Source organism: Heptranchias perlo, chromosome 22 (genome assembly GCF_035084215.1).
Source record: "Heptranchias perlo isolate sHepPer1 chromosome 22, sHepPer1.hap1, whole genome shotgun sequence".
NCBI lineage: Eukaryota > Metazoa > Chordata > Chondrichthyes > Hexanchiformes > Hexanchidae > Heptranchias > Heptranchias perlo.
This window is the reverse complement of record NC_090346.1, coordinates 4,391,925-4,413,361: the sequence shown is the minus strand read 5'-3', so window position 1 is coordinate 4,413,361 and position 21,437 is coordinate 4,391,925. Positions and strand designations below refer to the sequence as shown.

The 21,437-nt window shown below is 43.0% G+C and overlaps 1 protein-coding gene across 3 annotated transcripts in view; it reads left to right on the top strand.

Annotated features, from left to right (window-relative positions):
* Positions 1 to 21,437, top strand: part of tex2l (testis expressed 2, like) — a 104,177-nt gene that overhangs the window by 43,376 nt on the left and 39,364 nt on the right. For all 3 annotated transcript variants that reach the window (XM_068002843.1, XM_068002844.1, XM_068002845.1), the window contains 3 exons: positions 16,005 to 16,205; positions 17,125 to 17,470; positions 19,485 to 19,723. In XM_068002843.1, coding sequence (XP_067858944.1) covers positions 16,005 to 16,205; positions 17,125 to 17,470; positions 19,485 to 19,723 — 786 coding nt within the window. The remainder of the gene's footprint in view (positions 1 to 16,004; positions 16,206 to 17,124; positions 17,471 to 19,484; positions 19,724 to 21,437) is intronic.

Genomic DNA, 21,437 nt, shown 5'->3' with positions numbered 1-21,437 from the left:
TTGTAACTACATTGTGATGTGTTAATTATCTGACTCAGTAACAGCTGTAGGCTTCCTTATTCTCAGCCTTATTTAATGTGTGTATGTGTGTCTATAAATGAAACCAAACAGTTGAAACTTTAAAAAATATTAATACTCTTCACTTTCAATCATCTGGTGAATAATGACTAGCTCACAGGGAAGATTTATATACTTAAACAAGAAACCGGATTTTTTTTGGCACTCTTCCATGATTTCAGAAATTGTACAACTGATCTATATGAAAAAAGCATAATACCACTACATATAGGACATGAGAATGTTCATCCATTCAAGCTCACAACATGGAATCGTAGAATGTTCCAGTACAGAAACAGGCCATTTGGCCCATCATATCTGTACTGGTGCTTTTCTTCACATGATGTATCAAAAATTGGTACACTCCCTATCTTAAATATTACAGCATCTAATTACCCAATTATCACTTTTGCAGGTTTATAATTTTCATTAACCACCAATCCTCTGCATTCCAGAAAGCAACGCCCTAGAAATTCAACAGAAATCTATCTGTCCTTTAAGTCTGCCATCTCTGATCCTTCAGTGCATCTCTCTCTAGGGTCAACTTTCACTTCTATTGCCTGGTGTTAACGGGGTGGTAACAGCCACAAAATGGGGCGGGCGGCCTTACTGCCCTGTTAACACCGAGGAAGAGAGCGGCGTCTTTTTGAAAGGGGCCTGCAGCTGGGTACTCACATGCCTCAGGTGGTAGGCCCCTTTTACTGTGCAAATTGCAGTCCTAGGCCCCCGATTGCTATTTTACGTCGGAATTGGTTGGTGCATGAGTTGTGCACACTCCGACCAGTACCAGCTGGAGCCGAAGAGACCCGGTCAAGGTAAGTTTGAAGTTATTTGTGTGGGACCCGGAGGAGCCAGGAGTGTTCCTCTGGGTCCCACAAAAACAATCTGGCCCACTGCCACACCGGGACTCTCACCCTCTGTGATCACAACCTCTCTTACTGGCGGCCGGGGAGGATCAATATTGGGAAGCCTCAATCCAGCGAGCCAGTTTGACACTCTGTAGCTCATCCACCTGATGTTAATGAGGTCGGTGCTCAATATCATGGTGGCTTTGTCCACCTGGTGCGAGGGCCTCGCTGGCTGGCCAGAACGTGCCTGCTAAAATGGCGGGTGGCGCGAGGAATGAGTGAGTAGGTTGCTGCAACTATTTTAAACCCCCGTGCGCCCCTTTCTCGTCAGGCACGGGGTGGGTTAAAATTGGGGGTAAAAAATCCAGGGTAACTGGAGTGTGTAAGTGGGGGGTGGGGAAAATTATATGAGAAATATACACGAAGAAAATATGATCTTTCTTTTCTAGTAAATTGCATTTTCCAGGACAGTTTCCATAAATGTATCAATATGTTTGCAGACCCAAGCCCTTTGTTATCTGTTATTTACTGATTGGAATAGACTGGATCCCTGGGGTATTATAATAATATTAATAATAATGCAACATTGTAATCGTCAGAGCTCAGATGTATGAGCAGCAAATCTGGAGAGTGCAATTAGATTCACAAAAAATAGAACCCTCAGGGGAGAGGCTGAAGAACTGGTGATCACATACCGGTTGGAGGTAGCCCATGAAAATTCAGATATTGGCTTTCAAAGTAATTTTAGACTCTTTTCGGTTGTGCCCGCAGATACCATTAGCTTGTCAAAAGAAAAACAGATACAGCAGAATGAATAAGCAATTCAAAGGCACTCAGTCTTCCCTCTGGTATCCTGTATATTCCCAAGGCATCATATTTTTAAAATGAATTGCAAAAAAAAATTTTACGATGAAAAATATTCTTATTATCTTTCCACGTTCAAAAGCAGCTGAAGGTTTTGACTGTCTTGTCTCCATATTGTACAAACCCGTAATCAAGACTAAAGATTATTGCTTCAGGAAAGAAGACTTATCACTTCATACAACGCACAAAGTAAACTGCTTGCTACAGAGGACAGGTACTAATAATAAAAATGTGAAAGGAATAGGCTTGGAACTTCCGACTAGCCTAGTGTAGGTTTTAAGGTTATTTTCAGAAAGCAAAACCTAATTATATTAACTACCAGTGTCAGGACATGTTACGTTTGACTTGAGTGAAGTTAATGTTTTCAAAACTTCGAGTTTTTTCTTTCGCTTGTGAATTGACAAGACCGAAAAAGCCAGGAGTCTTTTTCATAATGGTAATGTTACATGCAAATATTTACACAGTTTGGACTAAATGTAAAACTGCCATTGCACAAAACTTACCTTTTATCAATACTTAAAGTTCTACAGGGCTAATATTGAATCCTGCGACATTTATTTTAATAAAAAGTGCTCACTAACATCCTTCAGGGAAGGAAATCGGCCAGCTCTACTTGGTCTGAATTGCATTTGACTCCAGTCCTATGCTATGCGATTGGGGGTAATTTTTAACCCCATAACCTGGTGGAGCGAATCGCCCGCCCATTCTAAAACCCACCTGATTTTTGTTCCATTGAAATTGGCAGGCCTACAATGGGGGAGGGGGGACTGGAAATCAGCTCTGCCAGGTTACCGCTCAGGCAAAGTTGAAAATGACCCCCATTGTCTCTAAAGCCACTCTGAAGTGGCCGAGCAAGCTTGTTGTAAACACAATCACTATCCTACCACCACCTTCTCAGGGCAGCTCAGGATGGGCAATAAATGCTGCCTTGCTGCCTTGCTTCCATCATAAGGACAAATGAAAAAAAACTCTATACTTCAAGAATGATTTCCATATATCTGGTATAGGATCATAGAATCATAGAAAGGTTACAGCACGGAAGGAGGCCATTAGGCCCGTCGAGTCCGTATATAACAATATTCCAAGAAGTAAGATAAATAAGCATAGTCATGGCTAGATCCAGAACTAAATACGCAAGTATTCTGGAGCTAATAATATTTACTTCATAAGAGAATAATAATACTTGTATTTTTATAATGCCTTACTACATCAAAATGTTGCAAAGCATTTCACACAATGAATTATTTTTGAAGTGCAGAGACTATTTTGTGGTTAAACTTTCCCATGGATGGATGCTCTTTTGCTGCAGTGATTGGAGTTGTGAATTTGATTGATGCCTCGGTGTGCCCAGTTATTCATATTATTGATTAAAGATGCTCCTGTGACCACTTACTTGAAGGGGAGACGTGTCATTCCCTTGAAGATAGACAGTTGAGTGGTGATCTGATCGAGGTATTTAAAATGTTAGTAGGTACAGAGAAATTATTTCCTCTGGTGGGGGAATCAAGAACGAGGGTACATAATCTTAAAATTAGAGCCAGGCCATTTAGGAGGGAAATCGGGAATCATTTTTTCACACAAAAGGTAATAGAAATCTGGAATTCTCTCCGCCAAAAGGCTATGGATGGTGGGACAATTGCAGCTTTTTGAGACTGAGATCATTAGATTTTTGTTAGGTAAGGGTATAGGAACATAGGAACAGGAGTAGGCCATTCAGCCCCTCGTGCCTGCTCCGCCATTTGATAAGATCATGGCTGATCCGTGATCTAACTCCATATACCTGCCTTTGGCCCATATCCCTTAATACCTTTGGTTGCCAAAAAGCTATCTATCTCAGATTTAAATTTAGCTATTGAGCTGGTATCAATTGCCGTTTGCAGAAGAGAGTTCCAAACTTCTACCACCCTTTGTGTGTAGAAATGTTTTCTAATCTCACTCCTGAAAGGTCTGGCTCTAATTTTTAGACTGTGCCCCCTACTCCTAGAATCCCCAACCAGCAGAAATAGTTTCTCTCTATCCACCCTATCCGTTCCCCTTAATATCTTATAAACTTCGATCAGATCACCCCTTAAACTTCAAAACTCTAGAGAATACAACTCCAATGCGTGTAATCTTTCCTCGTAACTTAACCCTTGAAGTCCGGGTATCATTCTAGTAAACCAACGCTGCACTCCCTCCAAGGCCAATATCAAGGGATGTAGAGCTAGGCGGCTAAATGGAATTGAGGTGCAGATCAGCCATGATCTGATTGAATGGCAGAGCAGGCTCGAGGGGCTGAATGGCCTACTCCTGTTCCTATCTTCATTTTAACTAACATGAACTCACTGAGTGGTTGGAACCAGTTATCAAATTTGAATTGATTTATGATTAATTAAGCATTCTCTGTTTGGCTTTTGAAGTGAATGAAAATTTCAACTGGAGACAAAATTGTCCCTGAAATGCCGTGCTCTATGATATTGGAGCTGATCTAGAGGAATGAAGCATAGAAACATAGAAAACCTAGAATGATAATGTTTTGTTGTTGTGGCCTGTCAACAAATGACCGCTGCATTGATCATATCTGTGATGAGATTCATCGTTCCTTAGCTAAATCCAGTAAAAGGATTCAGAACAAGCTGGCAATCAGCATCTGTGGAGAGGCCAATTCCCCCCCCCCCCCCAGCCCCAGACAGTCTATGTTTTCGGCACATACACAAAATGTGTATGTTGCCTGTTCTCTCCACAGATGTGAATTGGTCTGTTCTGTATTTTGAGCTTGTTCTGTTTTTGCTTTCTACCACTGAACAGATTGCCTCGTTGTAAGGACAACTGACCCTGTTGGCCCCAAGCAGCAGTGAATTCTATTCCCCTATCAACGGAGGAGTATTGGTGCTGAAATTTTATAAGAATCTGGCTTGCTTACCCTCAGAAGAAATGGAATGGTCTGGGAGCTAAACTATTATGAAAATTAGAATAAGAATATATAAAAACCTTTTTTTTAAGGCTTAATTTATTTTTATTAAGTTTAGTAAACAATCTAATAAATTAAGGCATGGCAGGGCAGCTCACACCCATCGAATGCATGGCCTGTACCATGTGGGAACTCCAGGACGCTTCCCGTGTCCTGGACAACCACAGGTGCAGGAAGTGTCGTCAGCTGGAGGAGCTCGAGCTCCTGGTTTCGGAGCTTGAGGCAGCAGCTGGCAACACTGCAGTGTATCCGCAAGGCTGGGAGCTACATGGATAGCACGTTTCAGGAGGTGGTCATCCTGTAGCTTAGGAGTGTGCGGGCAGAGAGGAAATGGGTGACCGCCAGACAGACAAGGAGGACCAGGCAGGTAGTGCAGGAGTCCTCTGAGTGCATCTCGCTCTCTAACCAGTATTCAGTTCTGAATATTGGTGAGGAAGAGGGTTCCTCTGCGGTGTGCAGCCGGATCCAAGACCATAGCACCATGGGTGGCTCAGCTGTACAGTGGGGGGGAGGGGGGTGGAGGTGGAGGAGAAAGGTCAGGAGACCAATAGTGATAGGGGATTCTAGAGTTAGGGGAGCAGATAGGCATTTCTGCGGCCGCAGATATGATTGCAGGATGGTATGTTACCTCCCTGGTGCCAGGGTCAAGGATGTCACTGAACCGCTGCAGAACATTCTGAAGGGGGAGGGTGGAAAACCAGAGGTCGTGGTCCATATTGGTACCAACGACATAGGTAGAAAGAGGGATGAGGTCCTGCAGGCAGATTTTAAGGAGTTAGGAAAGAGATTAAGAAGCAGGACCTCAAAGGTAGTAATCTCCGGATTACTCCCGGTGCCACACGCTAACGAGTATAGAAATAGGAGGATAAAGCAGATGAATACATGGCTGGTGAGATGGTGCAGGAGGGAGGGCTTTAGATTCCTGGGGCATTGGGATCAGTTCTGGGGGAGCTGGAACCAATGTCCTCATGGGGAGGTGCTGTGGGGGGGGGGGGGGTGTTAAATAAATTTAGTTTTGGGATGGGTACCAAGGTGTAGCGTTGGAAAGGAGAAACAAGGGGCACAAAGGATCGGGGGAGAAAGATAGCACTTGAGCAAGTAATAGTGCAGTATTAGTTGGGATCTGACTAAGAGAGAGTACAAGAAAGTCTAGGACTTGTTTGCAGTGCATGTGTGTAAACGCACAAAGTGTGGTAAACAAGGTTGGTGAGCTGCAGGAACAAATAGCCACATGGAATACGATGTTGTGACCTGGTTCAAAAAAGGGCAGGATTGGGTACTAAATATATATTAACACAAGGTGTTCAGGAGAGATAGGGAAGGAAAGAAAGGAGGGGCGGGGGTGGTGGCAGAATTGATTAAAGAGAATATTGCAGTATTGGAGAGAGAGGATGTCCTGGAGGGGTCAAGGACAGAATCTATTTTGTTAGAGTTAAGAAACAATAGAGGTGCCATTACACTACTGGGTGTATTCTATAGGTCACCAACTAGTGGGAAGAATATAGAGGAACAAATTTGCTGGGAAATTACAAAGAGGTGCAAAAGCCATAGAGTAGTGATAACTGGGACTTCAACTACCCTAATATAGACTGGAATAACAATAATAATATAAGGGGCAAAGAGGGGGAGAAATTTTTGAAATGTGTTCAGGATAACTTTCTTGACCAGTCCGTTTCCAGCCCAACAAGGAAGGAGGCATTGCTGGACTTGGTTCTAGGGAATGAGGTGGGCCAAGTGGAGCAAATGTCAGTGGGGGAACATATAGGGAGCAGCGATCATAGTATCATAAGGTTTAGAATAGCTATGGAAAAGGACACGGACCACTGTAAAATAAAAATACTCAATTGGAGGAGGGCCAATTTCAATGGGATGAGAACAGATCTGGTCCAGATAAATTGGAATCAAAGATTGGCAGGCAAAACTATAATTGAACATTGGGTAGCCTTTAAAGAGGAGACGGTTCGGGTACAGTCTAGGCACATTCCCACGAGGGAGAAAGGTAGGGCAACTAAAGCCAGAGCTCCCTGGATGACAAAAGAGATAGTGAGTAAGATGAAACGGAGAAATGGGGCAGATGTCAGGTTGATAACACAAGTGAGAACCAGGCAGAATATAGAAAATTCAGAGGGGAAGTGAAAAAGAAATAAGAGGGGCAAAGAGAGAGTATGAGAATAGACTGGCGGCCAACATAAAAGGGAATCCAAAAGTCTTCTACAGGATGTAAACAGTAAACAGGTAGTAAGAGGAGGGGTGGGGCTGATTAGGGACCATTAAAGGAGATCTACTCATGGAGGCAGTGGGGATGGCCGAGGTACTAAATGAATACTTCGCATCTGGATGAGCTAAAAATTGATAAAGAAGAGGTACTAGAAAGGCTAGCTGTACTTAAAGTAGATAAGTCACCTGGTCTAGATGGGATGCATCCTAGGTTGCTGAGGGAAGTAAGGGTGGAAATTGCGGAGGTACTGGCCATAATCTTCCAATCGTCCTTAGATACGGGGATGGTGCCAGAGGACTGGAGAATTGAAAATCTTACACTCTTGTTCAAAAAAGGATGTAAGGATAAATCCAGCAACTATAGGCCAGTCCGTTTAACCTCAGTGGTGGGGAAACTTTTAGAAACAATAATCCAGGACAGAGTTAACAGTCACTTGGACGAGGGTGGATTGATTAGGGAAAGCCAGAAAGGATTTGTTAAAGGCAAATCATGTTTAACTAACATGATAGAGTTTTTTGATGAGGTAACAGAGAGGGTAGATGAGGGCAGTGCAGCTGATGTGGTGTATATGGACTTTCAAAAAGCGTTTGATAAAATGCCGCACGGTAGGCTTGTCATCAAGATTGCAGCCCATGGAATAAAGGGGGCAGTAGCAACATGGATACAGAATTGGCTAAGTGACAGGAAACGGAGAGTAGTGGTGAACGGTTGTTTTTCGGACTGGAGGGAGGTGTACAATGGTGTTCCTCAGGGGTTGGTGCTGGGACCATTGTTTTTCTTGATATATATTAATGACTTGGACTTGGGTGTACAAGGGCACAATTTCAAAATTTGCAGATGGCACAAAACTTGGAAGGGTAGGAAACAGTGAGGAGGATAGTGATAGACTACAAGAGGATATAGACAGGCTGGTGGAATGGGCGGACACGTGGCAGGAGAAATTTAATGCAGAAAAATGCGAAGTGATACATTTCGGTAGGAAGAATGAGGAGAGGCAATATAAACTAGAGGGCACAACTCTAAAAGGGGTACAGGAACAGAGAGATCTGGGGGTATATGTGCACAAATCGTTGAAGCTGGCAAGGCAGGTTGAGAAAGCGGTTAAAAAAGCATATGGGATCCTGGGCTATAATAAATAGAGGCATAGAGTACAAAAGTCATGATGGAAGTCATGATAAACCTTTATAAAATACTGGTTCAGCCACAACTGGAGTATTGTGTCTAGATATGGGCACTGCACTTTAGGAAAGATATGAAGGCCTTAGAGAGGGTGCAGAAGAGATTTATTAGACTGATTCCAGGGATGAGGGACTTTAGTTACGTGGATAGACTGGAGAAGCTGGGGTTGTTCTCCTTGGAACAGAGATGGTTGTGAGGAGATTTGATAGAGGTATTTAAAATCATGAAGGGTCTAGACAGAGTAGATAGAGAGAAACTGTTCCCATTGGCGGAAGGGTCAAAAACCAGAGGACCTAGATTTAAGGTGATTGGCAAAAGAACCAAAGTTGACATGAGGAAAATCTTTTTTTTACACAGCGAGTGGTTAGAATCTGGAATGCACTGCCCGAGGGGGTGGTGGAGGCAGATTCAATCATGGCCTTCAAAAGGGAACTGGATAAGTACTTGAAAGGAAAAAAAATTGCAGGGCCACGGGGATAGGGCGGGGGAGTGGGACTAGCTGGATTGCTCTTGCATAGAGCCAGCATGGACTCAATGGGCCGAATGGCCTCCTTCCGTGCTGTAACCTTTCTATGGTTCTAAAACGCAAAATAACAGAGGAGCAGAAGGATTTAGGGGTCCAAGTACAGAAATCACTAAAAGCCAGTGGATTGGTTCAAAAAATATAATTAAAAAGGCTAATGGAACGTTGGCCTTTACCTCAAGGGTGCTAGAATACAAAGGGGAGGAAGTTATGTTACCGTTATATAAAGCTCTGGTTAGACACCATACTGTGTTCAGTTCTGGGCACCTTACCTCAGGAAGGATATATTGGCCTTGGAAGGGGTGCAGCTCAGATTCACTAGAATGATTCCAGAGCTAAAAGGGTTAAATTATGAGGACGGATTGCATGGACTTGGCTTGTATTCCCTTGAGTATAGAAGATTAAGGGGTGATCTAAATGAGATGTTTAAGATGATTAAAGGATTTGATCGGGTAGATAGAGAGAGAAAGTATTTCCTCTGATTGGGAAGTCCAGAAAAAAGGGGTCATTCAGGGGTGATGTCAGGAAGTACTTCTTCACACAAAGGGTAGTGAAAATCTGGAACTCTCTCCCCCAAAAGCTGTTGAGACTGGGGGTCAATTGAAAAATTCAAAACTGAGCTTGATAGATTTTTGTTATAGACAAGGGTCTTAAGGATTACAGAACCAAGGTGGGTAGATGGAGTTAAGATACAGATCAGCCATGATCTAATTGAATGGCGGAATGGGTTCGAGGGGCTGAATGGCCCGGGTTGCATTATAAAGGGCAGAACCTCCACCTGCTCCATACAAAGCAAATGACGGTCACGGGGTGATAACAGGGGCGGGAACTTCCTATTCTGGGATGGGGACCTGGTTATCAGTGGAGGGCGGTAAGCCGAGTGATTGGAGACATACCAACCTCCACAAGGGCCTACGTGGCCCCGAACCAGTGGGGACCAGGCCAGGAAATCAACCTGGACTCCATAAGAGAGGAGATTTAAAGAAAAAATTCTAGATTGTCCTCCTTGATTAGGGAACGTATCCAGGGGCCGGCGAGGGGAGGGGGGATCTGGCAACTCCCCTCGCCACCACCTCTCACAAGTAGGCAAACACCAAAGATACTGTGAGCATGGAGTAGACAAGCACCATAAATGCATCCACGGTGATGCTTGCAACCTCCTGCCCAATGCTAATGAGGTGCCCTCCCAGTTATCCTGCAAATTCCTCAGGACATTAAGAACATAAGAACATAAGAAATAGGAGCAGGAGTAGGCCATACGGCCCCTCGAGCCTGCTCCACCATTCAATCAGATCATGGCTGATCTTCGACCTCTACACCACTTTCCTGCCCGATCCCCATTTCCTTTGATTCCCCTAGAGTCCAAAAATCTATCCATCTCAGTGTTGAATATATTCAATGACTCAGCATCCACAGCCCTCTGGGGTAGAGAATTCCAAAGGTCCACAACCCTCTGCGTGAAGAAATTCCTCCTCATCTCAGTCTTGAATGGCCGCCCCTTATCCTGCAACTATGCCCCCTAGTTCTAGACTCTCCAGCCAGGGGAAACAATCTCTCAGCATCTACCCTGTCAAGCCCTCTCATAATCTTATATGTTTCAATGAGATCACCTCTCATTCTTCTAAACTCCAGAGAGTATAGGCCCATTCTATTCAACCTCTCTTCATAGGACAACCCTCTCATCCCAGAAATTAATCCAGTGAACCTTCGTTGCACCGCCTCCAAGGCAAGTATATCCTTCCTTCGATAAGGAGACCAAAACTTATTCAGTACTCCAGGTGAGATCTCACTAAAACTCTGTACAACTGTAGTAAGACTTTCTTACTCTTGTACTCCAACCCCCTTGCAGTAAAGGCCAACATACCATTTGCTTTCCTAATTGCCTGCTGTTCCTGCATGCTAACTTTTTGTCTTTCACCCAAATCCCTATGAACACCAACATTTAATAGTTTCTCACTATTTAAACAATATTCTGTTTTTCTATTCTTTCTACCAAAGTGAATAACCTCACATTTCCCCACATTATATTCCATCTGCCACCTTCTTGCTCACTCATTTAATCTATCTATATCCCTTCGCAGACTCTTTGTGTCCTCCTCACAGCTTGCTTTGCCACTTAGCTTTGTAACGTCAGCAAACTTGGATGCTATATATATATATGTATATATACATACATTCTAACCACTGGGATCGCATCCCGAGGAATTTCAAAGCTGTAACATTTATAATTCCATTTACCCATCACTGTACAAAACCTTGCTTTTTCTCTCTAAAATCCTCTTATTCACAGTTAATTACATTACAACACTTTTTTTGTTCTACCTCCAATAGTGTATTTACAATATCTGCTTAAGATGCAAGTACATCATCTATTTGCTTTTTCGTCCCTCCCTTGAACCATTCCCTTTTTTTCTCATTTACTTGATTATAAAGTATATTTTTCCTCCCCCTTATTTTCATTAGTTCTTGCTGAAGCTTTCATTAATGTAGCACTGCACTCGGGACCTTCCCACTGCCGAGTCTCCAATGACAAATACCTTCAACAGATGGTCTTTCACCATGATCTGGCTAACTCTAGTTGACTGGCTAACTCCAGCAGTAATGTCTGCAGTCAGCAGCAAAGTTCATCACCATCACATCCTTCTGGCCCTAAAGCAAATGTTTACACCTCCCCCTTCCCTGCCCCTTCAGTGACACAAAAAATACCCAACCCAAACTCAGAATTTTTATTTAATTTATTTACACTGTATAAAACCGCGATTATTTTCCTCCATCTGCCTGAATCTCACAGTCGTTATTTGTAAATCTTCCATCTGGCCATCATATGACACAGGTTGTCATGACACATGGGTGCTGTAGTTCCACAGGAAGTGGCTGAAAGCTACAACTCCCTTAATGCATCTCTCACACACACAGAATCTGTTACAGTAGCTGGGAATCTGCAGCACTTAAGGCCCAGGTAGAATTTCCAAATCAAGCCGTAGGCCCCAGATAGAAGGGCAGGCCTATGCAGGGGAAACTTGTTGCAGGCAATTTTTAATATTAAATGATTGATTGCATGTGTAAGTTTAGTGATTTTTTTTCAGAATCATGTCATTTTTTAATGCCATAAATGTTATTCTTAGCTGTACACACTAACCTGAGTGAAGAGGAAAATGGCAACCAAAAAAGTGTGAAGACGTTATTTGAACTATTTGATTGACTTGTTTTATTGTCATTGCTGGTGCCAGATTACTGGGTTTAAATAAAATGAGTAATTTGATTGGGTGGTTTTGTATTGCTTGCTTGTTGCCCATTGGAAGCGGCTTCATCTGCCTCGTGAATTGATTGCTGTACATTCAGTCAATGGGCTATGTGAGCCTACCAGTGTGGTCTCAACAGAGAGTGTTACCTGAGTCAATCAAGTTTTTTGCCTCACTGAGGTGTGGCGTTTTTGAGATATGACACCTTTCACACTATGGACATGTGCTAGATGCCAGAATTTTGATTATATGAATTACAAAATGATGCCAGTACACAACAATCAGGCCTTAGACCTAAAACATGAGGACACTGTGAAAGGGAAAAAGAACTAATATTTATAAAGCACCTTATCACATCCTCAAAGTACTTTAAAACAATGAATCACTTTTGATGGGAAGCCACATGTGTAGCAAACATGGCAGCAAATGCCCAGCTAATCTGTTTTTGGTAGTATCGGTTGAGAAGAATTTTGGCCAAGACACTGGGAGAACTCCCTGGTGTTCTTCAAATAGTACCATACAACCTTTCACATCCATCGGAAGAGGCAGACAAGGCCTCAGTTTAGTAGCACTGCACTGAAGTTTCAGCCTAGATTTCAAGTCCTGCAGCGGAGCTTGAACCCACAACTTTCTGGCTCAGAGGTGAGAGTGCTACCAACCGAGCCAAGCTGACACAATTTGTGCTGTTGAGAAGCCGCCATTCCTATCTCTTAATTGCTGAATGAGAAGTGAATCAATCTGTGTGCATGTATACTTCATAAATAGGAACACAGCCAGGATCAGATCCAGTTTGTTCTGAACAATTCGATAATAATATTTTTATGTTTGATGCCAAAACGTTCCATGATAGTAAACAAAAGTTTGACTATAAAGACTGTGAGAGTTTCTATACAATCATAGGGTTCACTTCACTGTTATAACTCACTTCAGTATCTGCTGTCTTCTGATAATGGTGCAAGTTGACCTGCTGATAAATCTGAAGGAAGGTTCTTCACAGCAATCAGTTCTGCAGCGTGGTCTTACCCCAGTCTCTCCCTCAAGACACTGGTGTCAGCAGATTTCGAGAGAAATGACTGCCTTGGCAGGCAATGTGAAAGCAGAATGCAATTATTTGAAAGGACATTTAAGAATGATAAACCATAGATAACTTTAATGAGTCAAAGGTTCCAACTTCCAATGTATCATTGTGTTTTCCTTCAAAGAGAACTTTGTAGAAAGGAAAGTATTTATTCACGAGCACAAACCCCAACCATCCCCCAGTCACTATCAGCCATTCCACTGGGAAGATGTTTCATTTGTGACATTGCAGCTTGAAGCCCTGCTTGGGGGAAGGGGCAGTATGACACTGTAATGACTGGTCCATTGGTACAAAAAAGAGGAGGGGGCCGAAAGCCTTTGGCCTTTACTGCACAGTCCTGCCATAGCTCCAATGGGAGTATGGCAGAAATGCCAGGAAATAGACTAGGACCCGGATGTGCTGGGTTCCAGTCTTAAGATTAAGATTCTTCTGGCCTTTGTTTGGGGTGGAACCTCCACCTGCACTTTCAGAGGCTGGTACTTTGAGAAGAAAGAGGAGTACGGTGTGTTGTAGTTGTTGTGGGGCCCACCATGAGCGCCCAGTCTTCGATCATGGCCTGGACTCCCAAAGAGAACTGGTCATTTTTAAAAAAAAAATTATCACATGCAGTCCCCGTACAAAACAGATCACTAGCGGCACATCTCAGTTCCTTCTCGGAGCTGGGCCTGGCACACCTCTCGGCCTGGGCACCAGGGTTGCAGTTTCCAGTCTCTTATGCCAGGTCTGGTGCCTGAGATGCACCCTCAGAGTCACAGGCACCTACCACTGGTATTTAAATTGGGGCACCTCCTCTTGATCCCACATACTCTGGCAGGGTCAGCAGCAGAGATTGCCGATGGGCACAATCCTGGCGTAACTGCAGGGACCGTTGACCCACGCATTTTCAGGGCTGAGTTCTCCCTAGTGATATAGTTGGTAAATGCAATGCCCAGTGTGAAATTGAGCCGTACAGAAGAGGTAGGACCCAAGCTCATTCACAAGACACTCCAAGTAAATTGATCTCAACTGGGGCAGCAATAGGAGTGCTGAATGGCTTCAGCATTCCTGAATTAGGGAGGGGGAGAAAATCAGCCGTGGTTGCCAATCATGATCACGATCAAGGCATTCCTGGTGGAAAGTTCTTATGTGTGAATGTCAAGTGAGGAAAGAAGTAGATCCAGCTGTCATGTCCCCTTGGTCCAATAGCCTGTTGACACTCAGGGATGAATTTTGTGCTCCACTATTGCCCAAAATCAAGCAGCAGCAGAGCGGTCAAAGAAAGAAGAAAGAAATACATGCATTTATATAACGTCTTTCACAACCTCATGATGTCCCAAAATGCCTTTCAGCCAATGAAGTACTTTTGAAGTATAGTCACTGTTGTAATGTAGGAAAGTTGGCAGCCAATTTGTGCACAGCAAGATCCCACAAACAGCAATGAGATAATGATCAGATAATCTGTTGTACTGATGTTAGTTGAGGGATAAATATTGTCCAGGGCCCTGGCGCGAACTCCCCTGCTCTTCTTCGAAATAGTGCTGTGGGGCCTTTTACATCCACCTGAGCAGGCAGACGGGGCCTCGGTTTAACGTCCCACTAGCAAGACAGCACCTCCGACGGTGCAGTGCTCCCTCAGTACTGTACTGGATGTCAGCCTAGATTGTTGTGCTGAAGCCTCTGGAGTGGGACATGATCCCAGAACCTTCTGACTCTGAGGCAAAAGTGCTACCAACTGAGCCAGGGCTGACACTGGGAGGAGTGTTAACTCACATTTTCAATGTTCAGTATGTTGGTAATATTGGTGCAACAATGTTCTGGTCATTACATCGTGACTGTATCTTTAATTGCTAATCCTCATGTTTTGTTTAAATACAAGCAAATTTATATCATGAGTTCAGAGAAGCAGCAACTAAAAGATGCATCTCCCACCCTTGGTGTAGTTTACCTATTAACATCTCATAAGAACATAAGAAATAGGAGCAGGAGTAGGCCATACAGTCCCTTCATTCAATCAGATCATGGCTGATCTTCTACCTCAACTCCATTTTCCCGCCCTATCCCCATATCCCTTGATTCTTTAGAGTCCAAAAATCTATCAACCTCAGTCTTGAATATATTCAACGACTCAGCATCCACAGCCCTCTGGGGTAGAGAATTCCAAAGATTCACAACCCTCTGAGTGAAGAAATTTTTCCTCATCTCAGTTCTAAATGTCCGACCCCTTATCACGAGACCATGACCCCTAGTTCTAGACTCTCCTGCCAGGGGAAACAGCCTCTCAGCATCTACCTTGTCAAGCCTGCTAAGAATTATATACATTTCAATGAGATCACCTCTCATTCTCCTAAAGTCCAGAGAGTATAGTCCCATTCTACTCAACCTCTCTTCATAGGACAACCCTCTCATTTCAGGAATCAATCTAGTGAACCTTTGTTGCACCCCTTTAAGGCACCTATATCCTTCCTTAAGTAAGGAGATCAAAACTGTACACAGTACTCCAGGTGTGATCTCACCAGAGCCCTATATAATTGCAGCAAGAACTCCTTACTCTGATACTCTTATACTTGCGTGTTAACTTTCTGCTTTCCTATTCTTCCTGCCAAAGTGGATAATTTCACATTTCAAATTTCAGCAAACATAAATATTACAACATTTAACTATTTTTGACTATATTTGTGATGAAATGAGTTGTAATAAAGCAGCACTCTGATCCATGTACTACCGCATGGCTGTGACACAAATCTAAGTAATTTCAATCCATTAGCCTTTAATCAGGATAAATTGATGCTACAATATCGATTTCACCCAAATGGGTTTAAAAAACTGCACTACAAGAACCTTTAGCTCATCAACAGCATAACATATATCCTACAAACAAAACTCCTAAGCATGACTTTTGGCACAGGAATTGATTCAATTATGTTTATGGGACACATGTACCAATAAACAGTTGCCTTGCTTCATCTGCCTCAGAGAGCGAATTTTGTGCAGTACAACAATGAACAACCGCTTGCAGATTTCAGAGTCAAGAGTTGCATTTTATTATCTGTCTCTTCTGTATTACAGGGTTGGATGAATGAAATCTATAATTATGATCCTGAGACCTACCATCCATCACTGACCTCTTCTGTCTATGTGACACTAGAGGGTACTGCACTGAAGCTCTCATACCCAAGAAGCAATATCTCTCGGCGTGCAACCTTTGATGAAGGCAAACATGATGTGGTATTCATCAGTCATCGATCCTGTGACCTAGCTGACAGCAAGGTAAGTGAGAATTTTCTTTGAAAAAGCTCTGAGTTTTCCTTTATCATGCCATCAGATTAAGAGCCTCAATATTCCTGAAAACCTGATGTATATCAGCATTTTTCTTAGCACTTGTAGCCTGTATTTCACTTGCTGAAAAACGCAAAAAATCTTATAACTTGAATTTATAAAAGCTAGAGATGGGAGTGTTACAATGGTTCAGAAGGTACATTTCTGAGGGTGGGATTCAGATAATTTGCCAGACCAATGGAGTGGGCATTGTACTTATGCCGTGGTATACTTGACCCAGGACCGATGTGCTTACTGGCTTCAAAGGTGAAAAAAACCTCTCCAGACCCATGTGCTTAATTCTATGCCTCTACATTGAGTGACTGACTTGCCTGGATCTCTCATGAGGCAGGGGGAGGTTTCCAGATGCTCCTCAGCTGCCACTTTCTCTAGGCTGCCCTGTAATGAGTTGAAACATCTTGGATGTTGGTGCACAGCGGAGAGTCCACCACTGTCCCAACCATTTTCTGCACATCTTGGGAGAAGGAACATAGAACCTACATACGTGTTTAGGAAGAGCATGGAGAGCCATAAGAATATGGTGTGCAGATAGAGATAGAGAACAAATGCTAAGTAGAATATGATGGTTCTTGAACTTCTGGCACTGAGACAATGTCACTTCAAGGGAGTCGACTGGCCTAATATGAACAATGTAGGATATGCGGTTAGATAGGAATCTGAAGTTTTGTTTGATTTACCTTGAAGGATAGGGAGAAATTTGGCAGAATTTTTCCTCAGGAGATGAAATGATTTGGGCAGAGTCCATGATAGAACAGATTGTACACGGGTTGCAGAAGGAATGGGCTTGATGGACTAAATGGCCTTTTGTCCTTCCATGCATTTCTTTTAAAGCTCTTACTTTTTTCTGCAGGTTTTTCTCGTCCCACCCGGCCTTGCAAAGAAAAGAATGTGGAATAAGAAGTATCCCATCTGTATTTTCCTCAGTGAGCCTGAGGCCTACAAATTCAAATGTTCTGGAGACAGAGAGTTGAAAATTGACATGGACACTGAGGACCAAAGGGAGAAGCCAGAAATCACAAGACAAACACCAACACCAGAGGTCCTGCTGAGACCTCCTGGGGAAGGCAGGGAAAGTGCATTGTTCCTCTTTGGAAGAACAGGAAGGGAAAAAGAGGAATGGTTCAGATACTTCCTGCTGGCTTCTAGAATGCAATCAGAGGACAAGCAGAACATCAGCAGAGGTGGTGGAAAACCTGGTAATAAAACTTGCATTGATGATGGATTTTGGCAGTAATGGGAATTTTGATGTATAGATACAGAATTATATGGTAGTCAAGTCTTATTCTCTAACTTGTTTTTACTCAGGACCTCAAAACAATGGGAACTTCATGCTTACCTCATTCTTCCATTTCTACAATATACAGGCTTTTAAAACCCAAGTTTAGCATCACCCAAACATTAACCCATCATTTATCTTATCTTTTCTCCTATTCTTCTCAACGTTTACAGTGTCCTCACAATGTGCAATGGACCTTCCTTGGGAGTGAAGGCACACGCGTGACTGATCTCTCGTTATCGTCTAGACTTCCAGAGTCTAATAATCCCACCTGTTTAGCAAAATATTGGTTGAGTTTTGGAAGTGCTGTACTCTTCCCGCTGTCCAAACTTTCTCAAAAAATTTTATTTCATATTCTCAACAAGCGTATCATCCATTTTATTTTACAGAGTTCTATCTGAGTTATATTGCTGTTGCTCCAGGTATTTGGAGACTTAATTTTAATTAAATCAGTGTTATAATTATGATAAAATCCAATGTATAGGTTGCACCATTTCAAATGTCACACCAAAAATTTGATGTCCACCCATCCATAAAACTCTATCACACCTCTATGTTTAGCAGATATACAAACATGCACAGAGCTGTGGCTTATATGCCAGTTTTTATGGTACTTAAAACTGCTTTAAAATTAAATGCCTGGTGCATTTTGATTATCTGACATTGTGTGAAATACTCCGAGGTAAAAGCTTCATTAAGGTTCTGTACAGTGGCAATCATGTGTTGGACAACCCCTACAGAAAGGCTGGTGTTTGGAGCCATGGGAACAGCTTGTGGCCTAGTGAAAAAAGCTCCTAGTTGAAGCTGCAAGGTGAAAACTAGTTAAACCGAGGGAGAGAAGGGAACAAGAAAACATTATATAAATCCCTAAATACGTAAAAATGTACATTTTGTGAGGGCAGTTGTTATTCATGATTACTGGAGAACGATGTTTCTAATATCTTGCACAATTATATTTATTGCTTGGTTGTTAATGTAGCTCTAAATATTTTATCTACCATAAGGAAAATATGAAGTTCATAGTATCATAATATCAGAGTAGGTACAGCACAAGAGAAGGCTATTTGGCCCATCGTGCCTGTGCTGGCTCTTTGAAAGAGCTATCCAATTAGTCCCATTCCCCTGCTCTTTCCCCATAACCCTGTAAATTTTTCCCTTCGAGTATTTCTCCAATTCCCTTTTGAAAGTTATTATTGAATCTGCTTCCATCACCCTTTCAGGCAGTGCATTCCAGATCATAACAACTCGCTGCGTAAAAAAATGTTTCCTCATGTTGCCTCTGGCTCTTTTACCAATCACCTTAACTCTGTGTCCTCTGGTTACCGAACCTTCTGCCACTGGAAACAGTTTCTCCTTATTTATTCTGTCAAAACCGTTCATGATTTTTAACACCTCTATCAAATCTCCCCTTAACCTTCTCTGTTCTAAGGCAAACAACCCCAGCTTCTCCAGTCTCTCCACATAACTGAAGTCCTTCATGCCTGGGACCATTCTAGTAAATCTCTTCTGCACCCTCTCTAAGGCCTTGACTTCTTTCCTAAAGTGTGGTGCCCAGAATTGATCACAATACTCCAGCTGCAGCCTAACCAGTATTTTATAAAGATTTAGCATAAGTTATAAGCAGTCAGTACATATAAGGGAGATCTTCCATTTTAGCACTCCTGATGCACACCAGGGAAGTGATTTTAACTTTGGGCGATAGTGTATAACGCGCAATATTGGCTCGAACACCCGTTAAAACACCTCTCCCGATTTTTCATTGACTTCAATAGGAACGATTATCAGGAGAGGTGTTTAATGGGTGGTCACGCCGATATTGCCTGTTTTACACTATCGCCCAAAGTCAAAATTACCCCCCAAGAGTGCAACAGGAAACTGCGAAACCTGAGACTTGTGTTTCTTTGCCCACTAAGACCATTTAATACACCTTACAGGTCTTACACAGAATCGCAGCTCCAGCCCATCAGGGAGATTGGCTCACAGCAACGGCAGCAGCAGAGGCAGCACAGAAGACCTCCCCTCCCTTTTCAAAACTAAGGACTTGGCTGGAAACATCAAGCAAAAGATTCTGCTGGACTACAGCACATACATGTCGAAGTTGACTGTCTCCGACAGCTCCAGCCCTTTGCTGAGCCCTGACCATAGCACCACCAGCAGCCCCACCAAGAACCAGGTAAGACAAAGAGAAATTGAGCTACTGTGAAGATAAGTGATCACGGTGTTAATAACATGCACACAGCTGGCCCATTAAGCACTGTGGGGCCAGGAGTATAGGCAAGAAACAATACAAAGCACCATTTAACCCCACCGCTGTGCCATTGTGACATTTCAGATTCTCTGTTGCAATGACCTTTGTTAGAAAGTTTGCCAAATTATTGTCAAATACATGCTGTACAAAATAAATCAGCAAGTTAATTATAAATGTCACTCACCTCCACAACATTAAAACAAGCATTTACGTTTGTCAGTTTAATCACTTTTAAAGCATATACCTCTTCCCCCACTCATCTCTACGTTGTATTGTCCACAAGCAGAGGGAATTTTTTTAGATTGCTGCTCAGCCAAGAACAAAACAGCTGAATATATTGTAAATAAATAAGAAAAAAGTTGTATTTCTTCCTGTCGCTGGATTTGAAAATTTTGAGAGTAATGACTAATTCTCCTGTTTAACACAGCTGGAGCACTGACTCAAAGGCTGAGCTTATACATTTATTTTAATGAATTATTTACTCCAAACAAAGTTTGACTGACTTGTTTAAAATATTTGTAACATATACATACACATGCAGTCGCACTTTTTAGTGAGGGTATGTACCTGTTTATGCTTTCATGTTATTTCCCCCCTCCCTTTATATGGATCTCCCCAGGTCATTTAACAACTGCAAGAGAGAAGGCAGTGAGGGGAAACCTGCTTTTGGGTCTCCACTGATCCTCCTCTTCAGCCAGTCACTAGAAGATGCACGAGAATGCCTTGGAGGTAGCTCACTCTTTTCCTTTCCCCTGTGGGAAAATTCCCTGTCTCCATGTAGACCCACCCAAAACAATGTGACTGAGAGTGACAGCTCAGCAGAGAGGCACCAAGTCCCACTCACCCATCACTCCAGTGCTTGCTGATTTATATTGGTTCCCGGGCCACCAATGCCTCAAATTTAAATTTGTCATCGTTATGTTCCAATCCCTCCATGGCCTCGCCCCTCCCTATCTCCATAATCTCCACCTGCGCTACAACTCTCCGAGAACTCTGCGTTCTTCCAATTCTGGCCTCTAGTACATCCCGACCTCCTTCACCCCACCACCATTGATGGCTGTGCCTTCAGCTGTCTAGTTCCTAAGCTCTGGAATTCCCTCCCTAAACCTTTCCGCCTCTCCACCTCTCTCTCCTCCCTCTCCTCCTTTAAGGCTCTCCTTAAAAACGACCTCTTTGACTAAACTTTTGGTCACCTGTCCTTCTTTGGCTTGTTGTCAGTTTTTTTTCTCTGATTACGCTCCTATGAAGCACCTTGGGATGCCTTACTATGTTAAAGGCACTATATAAATGAAAGTTGTTATTGTTGTTTCAGAAGGATTCGCAGGCTGATTAACGACATGAACGCTGCTTCCATAACCATGACCATCTTTATATCAGCCGATAGGGTGGTTAGTCCTATACGGGATGATGGGTTTATAGGTTCCCACAACCCATACGATGAGGGGAGGCCAGTTATACCCACCGGACGTGGGTATCCTGCTGGATGTCAACCCATAATTCAGAGCTGGAGCTCCAGTCTCCATTCGCCGGGACTGTCTGGAGCGGGGTTCAAATCCTGAACCTTCTTCTCACCAAGAAAGAATACCTGAGTTCAAATATCAACAATTACTGCTGTCTGACTTTGGACCCCCTGTGCAGG